This window comes from Lithobates pipiens, unplaced genomic scaffold (genome assembly GCF_037356315.1).
Source record: "Lithobates pipiens isolate NorthernLeopardFrog02 unplaced genomic scaffold, aLitPip1_a1.2 Scaffold_19, whole genome shotgun sequence".
Taxonomy (NCBI): domain Eukaryota; kingdom Metazoa; phylum Chordata; class Amphibia; order Anura; family Ranidae; genus Lithobates; species Lithobates pipiens.
This window is the reverse complement of record NW_027507764.1, coordinates 12,331,756-12,345,903: the sequence shown is the minus strand read 5'-3', so window position 1 is coordinate 12,345,903 and position 14,148 is coordinate 12,331,756. Positions and strand designations below refer to the sequence as shown.

Below are 14,148 nucleotides of genomic sequence, written 5' to 3'. Positions count from 1 at the left end.
ACAGTACTAGGAGACGTGATTCTCCACCATCTGCTGCTCCGAGGGCGTCGTCCCATATTTTGAGAAGTGCAGTTTCTATGCCATGGCCTGGGCAGAAGCCCGATTGCAGAGGGTACAGGTTGTGTTGTAGCTGTTGTACTACCGCTTTCTCCATAATCTTGGAGATGGTGTTAAGGCTCATCGGTCTGCAGTAGTTAGGGTCTTGAGGGTCGAGGTTGGGTTTCTTTAGCAGGGGTTTGATGATGCCTGCCCAGGGCACCCACGACATCGGCACCTGAAGCCGATCTGCCCCTCGGCTCTTGGGTGGAGTCGTCGCCATCTTCGGTAAGGGAATCAGGAAGTGATGCCTTGCGGCTTCACAGCCTGGTTTCCTACTGCGCATGTGCATGTTGCTTTGCGCGATCCCACAGGTCCCTGCCATCTTCTGGGACCATTGCGTCTCCCAGAAGACAGGGGGGCGGGACTAAGGAGGCGCCGAATATGGCATACATATCCGCGGGTACCCGCAGATATCTATGCCCAGAAGTGGGAGCAAATACCTGCTCTCCCCTTCCCCCTGAAATATGCCAAATGTGACATCGGGGGGGGGGGGGGGGGGGTAAGTCAGAAAAGCGGAAGATCAATTTTGAAGTACTTGTGACCCCCTGGCATGTCATTTGGGGGGGTTTCCTATTTTTCACAAGTACCCAGCTCCCTGCAATCTTCTGGGATAGGCAATCTTAGGTCCAAGAAGAATGCCCAGCCATTGACAACACGCAGTGTGCGCCTGGCTGTGAAGTTACAGCCGGGCGCCCACACTTGCAATGCCGGCACCGCAGAGAGGAGAGGGAGAGAAGAGAGCTAAACTTTGTAGATGCTGACTTTTAAATGGATGGGACTCTTTTTTTCTTAAACCGAAGAGGGGGGGAAAAAAAATGCACTGGACTGGATCAAAAATGTGCATGCAGAAAAGCAACTGGAACATATCCGGACTGCACTGCTATGGTGTGAACTGGCCCTAAATGTGTGAAAATCACCAGGATGCCCACTGTGCCAACCAGAGACACAGATGTCTGTGGTCTAAATACTGAGGAGACAGTAGCCCCGGGGAGCATGCCACAACAAGGAATGGAGGAACCCAATCCTGAACGGCGTATGCCAAAATAATGTCTACCGAATCCAAAAGGGAAATGGTAGCAGAGGAGGACGCTAGTCCTTTCTTTAGGCTGTTTGTGAACCCCAAGAGAGAATCCAACCTCTGAAGGAGGCCGTAGCAGACAGGCACCCAAGAAAAGCTCCGGACCACTTCTGAGGAATTCAGCGCAACCACACCAGGATGTGACAACTTGAGACATAAGAAAGGGAGGACAATGTCCGCAGTCAAGTAAAAATCAAACACCACCTTCGGAGGAAAGGGAGGTCAAGGATAGCGAACCACCTTAACCTTGTGCATGACCAGAAAAGGAGACAACCCGCCCCTCCCAATAATATGGTCGCCAGATCCAAAACCAACCGTGCGGAAAGGATTGCTACCACGGAGGAAATCTCTGAGAAATAGTAAGCAGAAAAGGGGAAAAAGGGCTAGGGAACTACGTCCCAGGGAGGTAGTTACTTACTCCTGAAAACATAGGCAGAATTTACTGGTTTGCCTATAGCAGAGAGGTGGGTTATACCAACTAGGACTGCCCATAGGCAGTGCTCTGTTTTTTCTGCCTAGTGTCCTACTCTTGTAAGTCGTGCTATAAGCCCCTATGGTCAAGAATCAGGTGTCCGTCAATGAATGTAAGAGAAACAAAAAGGTGAAATAAGAGTCAGTTCCCTTGGATTATTAATCCAGCACAAAAATGATTTGACAAATTCAACGAAACAGTAGGAAACAAGCTCAAGTGGTAGGAAGCAACTACTTTGTTGGACTGTATGGTGGCCACGGGACTCACTGTGGCAGCCGAGGATCTAACCCAGTCTAGATGTAGTTGCTAAGGGTGTCACTAGCTAGTCCGAGGTCTTACCAACTCAGAGGTAGGAGAGGATTGTTTTACATAAAAACAGAGCTGTTGTAACAGCTGGATCTATAAAACAATTTGAGTGTTCCCATTTCAAGCTGTTGTTGTGGCCCTGCACTCATGTTGACTCCATTGTGGCCAAAGCCTTGTCAAGCCGGGATATGTGGTTGGTCCTGCTGCGTCTTAGCTGTGGAGCCACTTGGTCCACAGCTAGTCGAGCATCGCTTCCCAGGTAAAGCCAAGGCTGCAGTCAGTGTTTTCTGAGTCCACAAGTGGTGAGGGTCAGTTTCCCTGAACCCAGTAGCAGGCACGCCACCTTGGATCAAGTGGTGGTTGCTGCTTTAACTACCCTTTTGCTCCAAGTCTCCACACAGCACAGCTTCTCCTCATCCTCAGGGCACATGACTACACCCTGAGCCAGGGCAGACATTTCTTGTATGTCAATCACTACTGGCATGGAAAGTAAAATTTAGTCACCTTTTCATTTCATTGGCTGCAAGCTTATTCTGAGTCAGTGAATAAAATTAATAAAGCCTATGGGATTCATTGGGCACATTATGGTGGACTTGCCTTCTAATCTGCTGTGCTCCATCACTCCATGAGGAGGGGGAAAAGGGACGGGGGGAAGAGGGAAGGAAAAAGGAAGGAGGAGGAAAAGAAGAAAGAAAAGAGAAAAATACATTTTCTTCAATGGTCTTACCTTGATACCATTTTGGGCTCTGTGATGAGAATTTCCATTACTGGTCCCATCTTTTCTGTGACATTCAATTTCTTCTCCATTATATTGTCCCTTCCTAAACATACAAATGACACAGATCACTTGATCTGCATCCAGACACCAATAAGACACACTGAGCCGACACTGGACTGATCTCAGGGGAAAAGCAGTGACCCGGCCATTAAAACTCTGACCCAGCTGATTAATTGTGCTGCTATTTTGATCCCCATTATGACAATTACTGAAATAATTATCCGTTTCAATAAACCCCGATTAATTTTCCTGCATGCTTGTAAGTTGAAAAGAAATGCTACAACCCATTGAAGTTTGTTTCAGTTTCTCCAGATGCATTTTTTTTTTATCTGTTAACAAAACAAATCATGAGAAAAAAAAAATGACTACAAGCAGTTTGACTTTTCAATATACAGTATACAATCAGAATATCTAAATCAGAGGTCTCCAAACTTTTCACGAGGGCCACACTAAAAGAAAAAAACAGCTTAATTATGTAAATCCCTCTTAAATCCAGAAGTGTATTAGAGCCCCCATGCCATTAAATGCCACCCCTTCGAAACCAGGAGGGCCCATCAGAGCCGGCCCCCTTCGAAACCAGGAGGGCCCATCAGAGCCGGCCCCCTTCGAAACCAGGAGGGCCCATCAGAGCCGGCCCCCTTCGAAACCAGGAGGGCCCATCAGAGCCGGCCCCCTTCGAAACCAGGAGGGCCCATCAGAGCCGGCCCCCTTCGAAACCAGGAGGGCCCATCAGAGCCGGCCCCCTTCGAAACCAGGAGGGCCCATCAGAGCCGGCCCCCTTCGAAACCAGGAGGGCCCATCAGAGCCGGCCCCCTTCGAAACCAGGAGGGCCCATCAGAGCCGGCCCCCTTCGAAACCAGGAGGGCCCATCAGAGCCGGGCCCCTTCGAAACCAGGAGGGCCCATCAGAGCCGGCCCCCTTCGAAACCAGGAGGGCCCCATCAGAGCCGGCCCCCTTCGAAACCAGGAGGGCCCCATCAGAGCCGGCCCCCTTCGAAACCAGGAGGGCCCCATCAGAGCCGGCCCCCTTCGAAACCAGGAGGGCCCCATCAGAGCCGGCCCCCTTCGAAACCAGGAGGGCCCATCAGAGCCGGCCCCCTTCGAAACCAGGAGGGCCCATCAGAGCCGGCCCCCTTCAAAACCAGGAGGGCCCATCAGAGCCGGCCCCCTTCGAAACCAGGAGGGCCCATCAGAGCCGGCCCCCTTCGAAACCAGGAGGGCCCATCAGAGCCGGCCCCCTTCGAAACCAGGAGGGCCCATCAGAGCCGGCCCCCTTCGAAACCAGGAGGGCCCATCAGAGCCGGCCCCCTTCGAAACCAGGAGGGCCCATCAGAGCCGGCCCCCTTCGAAACCAGGAGGGCCCATCAGAGCCGGCCCCCTTCGAAACCAGGAGGGCCCATCAGAGCCGGCCCCTTCGAAACCAGGAGGGCCCATCAGAGCCGGCCCCCTTCGAAACCAGGAGGGCCCATCAGAGCCGGCCCCCTTCGAAACCAGGAGGGCCCATCAGACCCGGCCCCCTTCGAAACCAGGAGGGCCCATCAGAGCCGGCCCCTTCGAAACCAGGAGGGCCCATCAGAGCCGGCCCCTTCGAAACCAGGAGGGCCCATCAGAGCCGGCCCCCTTCGAAACCAGGAGGGCCCATCAGAGCGGGCCCCCTTCGAAACCAGGAGGGCCCATCAGAGCCGGCCCCCTTCGAAACCAGGAGGGCCCATCAGAGCCGGCCCCCTTCGAAACCAGGAGGGCCCATCAGAGCCGGCCCCCTTCGAAACCAGGAGGGCCCATCAGAGCCGGCCCCTTCAAAACCAGGAGGGCCCATCAGAGCCGGCCCCTTCGAAACCAGGAGGGCCCATCAGAGTCGTCCCTTAGAACCAGGAGGGCCCATCAGAGTAACCCCTTAGAACCAGGAGGACCCATCAGGGGGGACGGTCATGGCTGGCTGGTAGTGGATGTGCCAGGCCTTATATTACGAAAAACAGATGCCAGCCAGGGCACACTCACAGCCAACTGCTGTGGGCCAGATAAAATCTTGTAACGGATCAGATGTGGGCCATAGCTATAGACCCCTGACCTAGATATCAAATTGGTAAACAACTGGACAGAAATGTGTGCCTCTACCTCCATTTATCCGTCAGCTGGTGATGACAGGGAAGGCTGCTTCTACCTGAACATACCCACAGACACTGCAACCATTGACACAATGGGCCAATGATCATCTATGGGCACCGTAAATTAGACTTGTCACAAACCCGGGTATGATGGGACATGCTGTACATAAACCTTCAGTTAAAAACTGATGTCAAAACCATTCCCAAAAGACAAGGCATGAAAACGTGCAAATGTGGACTCCAGATCAATGAGAATGGAGAAATGAAAAGTCTAATATTTTTTGGGGTGATCAGAGGTCCAGCGGGTCTACTAAATCTTTCATCTGCTGGTGGGTTCATTTCAGAGACAGTGATGATTATCCAACATTCTTTTTGTAATCTTTAAAACAGGAAATGCCAGTCAAAATGATTTTCCCAGGATTTTCACTCGCTGACAATCTCGATCAATTCTACTTTATTAACCACCACAGATATATTGCGGCAGGGCGGCTCTATTGCGCAAAACTACTTACCCATGTGTCGTTTTGTGTAATGGATACTGTGGGTGGGCATGCGCCTGCGCAAAGGAGCGGGAGCCAATGCGTGGGACCGGCAGCTGCGACATCCGCCAGCCACCCACGATCGCTCCACAGAGGCAGATGTAAACGAGGCAGATTCTAGTTCTGATAGGAAAGTACAGAGAGATCGTCTGTTCCTAGTAATCAGGAACAGTGATCTCTGTGTATTTCTTGTCAGTCCACCCCACACACAGTTAGAAAGCACCTCCCCAGGACACACTTAACCCTTTGATTGCCCCTGGTGTTAATCCCTTCCCTGCCAGTGTCATTTATACAGTGACAGTGCATTTTTTATTTTATTTTATTTTTAGCACTAATCCCTTTATTGGTGTCGCTGGTCCCAAAAAAGCGTCACTCAGGGTCAGATTTGTCCGTCACAATCCCGTTAAAAATTGCTGATTGCTGCCATTAGCAGTAAAAACTATTTAAAAAAAATCAATAATAAAATCTATCCCCTTTTTTGTAGACGCTATAACGTTTGCGCAAACCAATCAATATACGCTTACTGGGATTTTTTTTACCAAAAATATGTAGCAGAATACATATTGGCCTAAACTGAGGAAGAAATTCGATTTTTTACATTTTTTTTATTGGAAATGTATTACAGAAAAAAAATGTTTTTTTTGGGTTTCTTTCCACAATTGTCGTTTTTTTGTTTATAGCGCAAAACAAAAAAACTGCAGAGGTGCTCAAATACCACCAAAATAAAGTTCTATTTGTGGTAAAAAAAAGGGACATTTTGTTTGGGTACGTCATCGCACGACCGCGCAATTGTTAGTTAAGGTGACGCAGTGCCGTATCGCAAAAAACGACCTGGTCATTAAAGGGGGTAAAACCTTATGGTCCTCAAGTGGTTAAACCAATCAGTCGCCAGCAAGAACCTATTTATTTCAATGTAGTATAGTATGCTTTATAGTACAGACTGGTCTGGCCTTATTGGAATTTAGTTATATTTGAAGATCTTCCAGTATTAAAACATCCCTAAAAATTGTTAAAGCCCAGGTAAGCTTTCCGATCCAACACCTCCAAGAATGTGCATCAGCAAAGCTCAGGCCCCCAACCACGTGTACCGTATTTATTGGCGTATAACACGCACTTTTTTCCCCCTAAAATCAGGGGGAAACTGGGGGTGCATGTTATACAACAATCCCCCGCTGTTGCTAACGCTTTCTGCCGTTCTCTGCGGCTTCCGTGTATTTTCTGCCACACTCGGCTATCTTCAGCCACACTCGGCTATCTTCGCCCGCTTTCGGAAAGCCGAAAGCCGCAGAGAACGGCTGAGAACTACTGGCGCCATTTTTAAACGGCAAATGACGGTCAAGGCTGCGTGCGACGGTCAAGGCTGCAAATGCAAGGCTGCAAATGCAAGGCTGCAAATGCAAGGCTGCAAATGCAAGGCTGCGTGCGGCTGACAAGGCTGCGTGCGGCTGACAAGGCTGCGTGCGGCTGACAAGGCTGCGTGCGGCTGACAAGGCTGCGTGCGGCTGACAAGGCTGCGTGCGGCTGACAAGGCTGCGTGCGGCTGACAAGGCTGCGTACGGCTGACAAGGCTGCGTGCGGCTGACAAGGCTGCGTACGGCTGACAAGGCTGCGTGCGGCTGACAAGGCTGCGTGCGGCTGACAAGGCTGCGTGCGGCTGACAAGGCTGCGTGCGGCTGACAAGGCTGCGTGCGGCTGACAAGGCTGCGTGCGGCTGACAAGGCTGCGTGCGGCTGACAAGGCTGCGTACGGCTGGACAAGGCTGCGTACGGCTGACAAGGCTGCGTACGGCTGACAAGGCTGCATGCGACTGACAAGGCTGCATGCGACTGACAAGGCTGCAAATGCAAGGCTGCAAATGCAAGGCTGCAAATGACACTGATAAGGCTGCATAGATGGGCATTTAAATGTAAGTTTTTTTTTCCTTAAACTTCCCTCCTAAAAGTTCTTTTAAATTCCCTCCTAAACTTGAGGTGCGTGTTATACGCCGATAAATACGGTATTTTACATACCCGTCTTCTACAGTGGTCTTCTGGTCGATGAGATAAACCAAAAAGCTCCCACACCAGCTATCAGCATAGAATGACTGGATAACCTGTGCTGTGTTATCATTCAATATATTGGGGTTGATTTACTAAATGTAAATAGACTGTCACTCTACAAGAGCGGTTGCTCCAGAGCTTAGGAAATGAGCAGAAGCTCTGTCCACTTCCATCATCCAATCATGTGCAAGCAAAAACGTGGGTTATGCATTTTCCTTGCACATGATAGGGTAATCCTTGCAAAGTGAAGGTTTTCTTCACTTACTAAGCTCTTGAGCAGCTGCTCGATATACGTTTAGTAAATAAACTCCTGTGTGTTTTTGCTGAGGCTCTAACTGAAGTAGCAGAAAACTTCTGCTGAACCTGTAGCCAGTCTATGAACAGTCAAGCGTTTCGGTGGAGAAATGCCTCCTTAACCGCTTGCCGAACACCGCACGCCAATATACATCGGCACATGGGCAGCGGTGGGCAAATGGGCGTACCTGTACATCTCCTTTAATTGGTAGGGTTATCCCGTCATCGGGAGCAGTGATTGCTGTCATGCGAGTAGTAGCCCATCCCCCCCCCACAGTTAGAATCACTCCCTAGGACACACTTAACCCCTTGATCACCCCCTAGTATTAACCCCTTCCCTGCCAGTGTCATTTACACTGTAATCAGTGCATTTTTATAGCACTGATCGCTTTATAAATGACAATGGTCACAAAATAGTGTCAAAAGTGTCCGCCATAATGTCGCAGTCTAGATAAAAATCGCTGCCATTACTAAGAAAATAAAAAATTAATAAAAATGCTATAAATCTATCCCCGGTTTTGAAGACGTTATAACTTTTGTGCAAACCAATCAATATACGCTTATTGCAATACTGTTTACCAAAAATATGTAGAACAGGGGTCTCAAACTGGCGGCCCTCCAGCTGTTGTGAAACTACAAGTCCTGTGATACATTGCAAGGCTGACAGTTACAAGCATGACTCCCACAGGCAGTGGCATGATGGGACTTGTAGTTTCATAACAGCTGGAGGGCCACTAGTTTGAGAACCCTGATGTAGAAGAATACATATCGGCCTAAAATGAGGGGAAAAAAAGTTTTTTTTATAGATTTATGGGGGATATTATAGCAAAAAATTAGATTTTTTGTACTTACCGTAAAATCCTTTTCTCTGTAGTTCACCGACTGACACAGCTCCTTTCTTAGACCATTGGGTTGTTGTGCCACCTTCAGGAGAGAACTAGGCAGAACATGTTATAATAAAACTAGAACTTTCTAGTTCTGCCGAAGGGGCGGTCCCTTAGGTAACAACCCCTCAGCCTGCTACTGCAGCCTTAGTACATCAACAAGCAGTATAACAGACAAAAATAGGAGGGGGGGGGGGGTGCTGTTTCAGTCAGTGAAATGCAGAGAAAAGGATTTTACGGCGAGTACAAAAAAAATCCTATTTTCTTACGTCCACCGACTGACACAGCTCCTTTTTTTAGGCCATTGGGACGTCCCCAAGCAGTGCCGAAACGAGGGGTGGGAAAACAGCATAAAAACTTCACCCACAATGGCATGCGGGAACTAGTATAAAAACTTTACCCACAAAAAAAAAGCGTGTGGGAATAACCAAGAACTTTTTTACCCACAAAAAAATAAAAAAATTGCTCCTCAATCTGGGAGTTACTACCTCCAAACCGCCTTAGAACTGCGGTAACAAATGCGACAGTGCAGTTACTTAAAACCAGGGAAAAATTTTTTAAGTGCAATTGCAATTATACCTGCAAAACTTTGCAGCCAAAACAGGCATCAGCCGATGCACCGATATCTACCTTGTAGAATTTTGCAAAGGTGTAGACACGACGTCCAAGTCGCCGCTTTACACACTTGAGCAACAGACGCTTGATGTCGGAAGGCCCAAGACGTTCCAACTGCCCTAGTGGAGTGGGCCGTGACCGGAAAGGGGAGCACCTGCCCCTTCAAGGCCTACGCCTTGACCACAGCCTGTCTGATCCACCTGGAAATGGTGGCCGACGAGACCGCCATGCCTTTTTTCGGACCAGCCACCGAAATAAACGAGGAGTCTGACTTCCGAAGGGGAGCCGTAGCAGACAAATACACTAGAAAGACCACTTTCTGGGAAAGAGTCAACAGGGGAAATTCTCTGATGTTTTCAAATGGCGGTTTCTGAAGCGCCGATAATACCAGGTTGAGATCCCACGGGTAGAAAAAAAAATATGATATAGGTCTTGGTGCTGCTCCTTAGGCTGATAAAAATGTTATCATCTCTGTAAATAATAATCTTCTAGGAGGGGGAAAAAAAACTAAATTCAATCAGGTAAAACGTTCCAGTCAACGTCTGATGACGAAACGCGCAGAATGGCATTGCGTCACTTCTGGTTTTTGCTGACAGTGTGTATGTTTGGTTTCGCTTGTACATTTTACATATAAGATGAGTAGATTACATGGAAATGTGAGTAGATTATCTGTTACAATAAAAATTTGGATTTTAAAACTAAATTATACTATGGGCATTTCCTTCTCTTTTATGTGGTGAATATATGAGATCAATACTTAATAGTGCCATCGCATCGAAGCCTGAGAGCCCTTGAATTGCTACACAGTGGCACATACTGTGACTGTGCATTACACCGGGAGGGGTTAGAGGTTCCGATGAGTGTATTGGCAATAGGAGCACGGATCATAACACCACGCACAATTCATACGTGAAGGAATCCTCCCTAAGGCCCCTTTCACACCGGGGCAGTTTTCAGGCTGAAAAAAACGGCCCCTTTCACTCCAGTGTGAAAGCCGGAGGGCTTTCACACTGGAGCGGCGCGTTGGCAGGACAGTGAAAAAAGTCCCGCTAGCCGCATCTTTGGAGTGGTGTATTCACTGCTTCTACCCAATGGGGCAGCGTGGTTATACCACCGGCAAAGCGCAGATGCAGCGGTGCTTTGCGGGCGGTTTTAACCCTTTTTCGGCCGCTAGCGGGGGGTTAAAACCGCCCGCTGGCGGCTGCATACCGCCGCAAAAAATAGCATCGCTTTACCGACGACGCCCGCACCGCCCCAGTGTGAAAGGGGCCTAAGAAGCTGTTTTTGCTTATGGGACTTTTCTTAGAGCACCAAGTCACTTTTTGCTTGTTTATTATATAGAGCACCAGTCACTTTATGGTTTTGTATATGGTATATTTATGTAACTGTTGAAATATCAGCTGTATTTTTTCACGGAGGCACATAGTCACTTTGTTTTTTGGCAGGTTTTTAGGATCACCTGGTTTATTCGGAGATATTTAGTAGTACAAATCACTTAAAAACGGGATTCCACCCTAAAGTGGAACTTCCGCTGATCGGAAACCCTCCCCCCCTCCGGTGTCACAATTGGCACCTTTCAGGGGGGGGGGGGTTGGAGATACCTGTCAAAGACAGGTATTTACACCCACTTCCGGGCATAGACTCCCACGGGAGTCTATGCCTCTTCCTGTCCCTGCGCGCTGTCTGCTGGGACACACACGGGTCCCAGAGACAGCGCTGACAATTCCTATTGCGCTGCGCGACTTGCGCAGTAGGGAACTGGGAAGTGAAGCCGCAAAGCTTCACTTCCTGATTCCCTCATCTAGAATGGTGGCGGCAGCAGCCGAGAGATCGATCGGCCTCGGCTGCCGACATCGCTTGATCCTGGGACAGGTGAATGTCCATTTATTAAAAGTCAGCAGCTGCAGTATTTGTAGCTGCTGGCTTTTAATATTTTTTTTTCACAGTGAAATCCCTCTTTAACCAATATAAAGGGCACATCTAAATAGGAAAAAAGTTTTTTGGGTTTCACATAAAATACTTCAGAGGTTCCAACACAAACTAATCTCAAAAAAAGTTTTTTCCTTTAAAACGAATGACTATTCCAGGCGCACTAGGTCTGCGTACCAGGGATGCTGAGGCCAATCTGGGGCGACCAGTATTACTGGGATCCCCTCGGCTTCCACTCGTGGTAACAGTTTCAGTGGAGGAAAGGCATAGATCAGCTGGTACTGATCCCATGGAGCCACCAGCGTGCCTGACCCGTCTGTCCACAGATCTCTTGTCCTGGACACGAATCTTGGTACCTTCCGATTGAGACGGGAGGCCAGAAGATCCACGTCTGGTGTGCCCCTCTGAATGCAACGTCCATTCTCTTGGGTCCAGCATCAAACAACTTAGATAGTCCGCCTGCCAGTTCTCCACACCCAGGATGTAAATGACCAACAGGGCCGGTACATGTCGCTCTGCCCACCGAAGTATGTGAGCAACCTCCCGTGCGGCGGCCAAGCTTCTTGTTCCTCCTTGGTGACCGACGTATGCCACAGCAGAGGCGTTGTCTGACTGGATCCTGATTGGACGCTCTTGCAGTCTCATCGACCATGTGGAGAGGCATAGCCTGATCACTCTCAGTTTGAGCAGATTGATCGGCACTTTGATTCCTCCGTCGACCAGAGGCCCTGAGTCGACTGAACTCCCATCACTCCACCCCAGCTGAATAGGCTGGCGTCCGTTGCGATCACCGTCCATTTCAGAGGTAGGAACGACTTCCTGAACTGAAGCACCGGGGACCTCAGCCATCAGATCAGGGAACCCCTGACTAACTGGCTCACCTGGATCTGTCTATCCAGGGACAACGGAGATCTGTCCCACTTTGTCAAGATCTCCTTCTGCAGGACTCTGGTGTGGAACTGGGCATATGGTACTGCCTCGAAGAAGGCCACCATGAGTCCCAGGACTCGCATGCAGAAGCACAGCGACGATCACTTGCAGTCCATCAGCAGTTTTACCGCGGCTCTGAGAGTCTGCAGCTTGTCTGAGGGGAGAAACACTCACTTCCCTGGAGTCCAGCAGCATGCCTAGGTACTCCAAACGCTGAGTCAGTACGATCACCGACTTTTTTTAGGTTCAAAGCCACCCAAATTCTTGCAGGGTCTGCATGGTGATCGCCACATCCTCTAACTCTGAGGCAGAAGCTCTCAGGAGGAGATCGTCTAGGTAACCCACGATCGCGATCCCGTGTTGCCGTGGCAACGCCAACACAGGAGCCAATACCTTGGTAAAGACTAGGAGAGCTGATACCAAACTAAAAGGGGGAGCCACAAACTGGTAGTGGGCTTCCCCGACTGCAATCGCAGAAACTTTTGATGCCGGAGGCATATGGCTATGTGCAGGTACGCATCCTGGATGTCTAAGGACGCCAGGAAGTCCCCTTGATGGAGTGCAGCAACTACTGAGCCAACTGATTCCATTCTGAACCTCTGCACTTTCACAAAGTGATTGAGGGCTTTTAGATCCAAGATTGGACGTAACCCTTTCCTTCTTGGGAACTACAAACAGGTTTGAGTAGAACCCATGGAAACGTTCCGATTTCCGAACTGGTACAATCACCCCGCAGGTCCCCTACTGCCCCTAAAAGGGCCTCCTGGCGAGCCGGGAGAACGGGTATGCTGGAGGGGAAGAATCTGTTTTGCGGCCAAGAGAGGAAATCTATCTTGTAGCCATATGAAATAAGATTGCAGACCCATTGGTCGGACAGTCGAGAGGATCACCGGGCTGCAAACTCCCGAAGGGGACCCCCCCACGAGTCAAAGTGCTCAGGCTCAAAGGAAATGGCCGCCCAGCGTCTAGTATAAGGACATAAAACACTGGGAAAATGGCCGCCAGAGCACAAGGACACATGCTGCCGCTAGAGAAAGCTGAAAAACATGTTCAGGTTTCTAGAAAATGGTCGCCAGCGTCCAGTACAAGGAAAAATCACAGGGAAAATGGCAGCCGAAGCACAGGAGAGCATGCTTTCCCTTGCCCACACCTAAGATGGCCGCTGATGCTGAAACCATGAGGGACAGAGCTGAACAAATGGCAGTGATCTGCACTGCAAGGGACACAGGCACAGCCTCCCAGGCACCTCCAGGGACATGAGAAACGGAACTAAGGACACAGCCAGCCAGCGCAGCCCCCCCAAAGGTGAGAGCCCCCCCCCCCCCCCCAGAGAGCCCATGTACAGACACACACACACCGCTCAGCAGCCACATGTAGTATCCCCAACAGGGAGGGGGGGGGAGGGAAGACAGGGACAGGGGGAAAAGAGAGGGAGGTGAGGGACCCCCAAATCGACCTCCCAGGGAATGCCCAGCTGCTCAGCCCCACCAAGGCAGGGAGAGCTATACTTACCAGTCCGGACTAGCTGGGGAACATTCCATCACAGACCCACTCTCCGATCAGTACGAGGTGGCTGCTGGCCTGGCACACTGTGACACAGACATCAGTAGCCCGTCATATGTGTGCCCCGTAGCATTACGCTCACCGGCCGCCCCTGGAGCCTGAGGGGCATGTCATGGCCGACCCAGCGCGGAGCTCCTCATTCCTTCTGACTCAGCAATTGAGCAGTTCCTGCTAACCCCAACTGTGGCACAGGAGCCCAGGTCTCTTTCTATATTGCACCATCCCCTGCTCTTCTGTCATAGCAACGCAGCTCCTCCAGCTAGCCCACTCCAAGCAGTGACTCAGGTAGCACTGTATCCCCTCCCAGCAGTGACTCAGCAGCTCAGTTGCCCCCTCCCAGGAATGATGCAGCAGCTCTCCCCCGTTCCCCTTTCCATTAGCCACAGAGGTCAGCAAGGGCTTGATTTAGGCTGCATTCACACCTGAGCGTTTCGTTTTTCAGGAGGAAAGTCGTGTGATTTTACAGCTATTTATGCCACAATTTTGTACAGGTCAAAAAAGGTCACCAATGTAAAAAG

General features: G+C 50.0%; 1 protein-coding gene across 2 annotated transcripts in view; it reads right to left on the bottom strand.

Moving 5' to 3' along the window:
- LOC143995810 (DNA topoisomerase I, mitochondrial-like) overlaps positions 1 to 14,148 on the bottom strand; it is a 171,528-nt gene that overhangs the window by 113,947 nt on the left and 43,433 nt on the right. For both annotated transcript variants that reach the window (XM_077490522.1, XM_077490523.1), the window contains exon 5: positions 2,683 to 2,776. In XM_077490522.1, the coding sequence (XP_077346648.1) occupies positions 2,683 to 2,776 (94 nt within the window). The remainder of the gene's footprint in view (positions 1 to 2,682; positions 2,777 to 14,148) is intronic.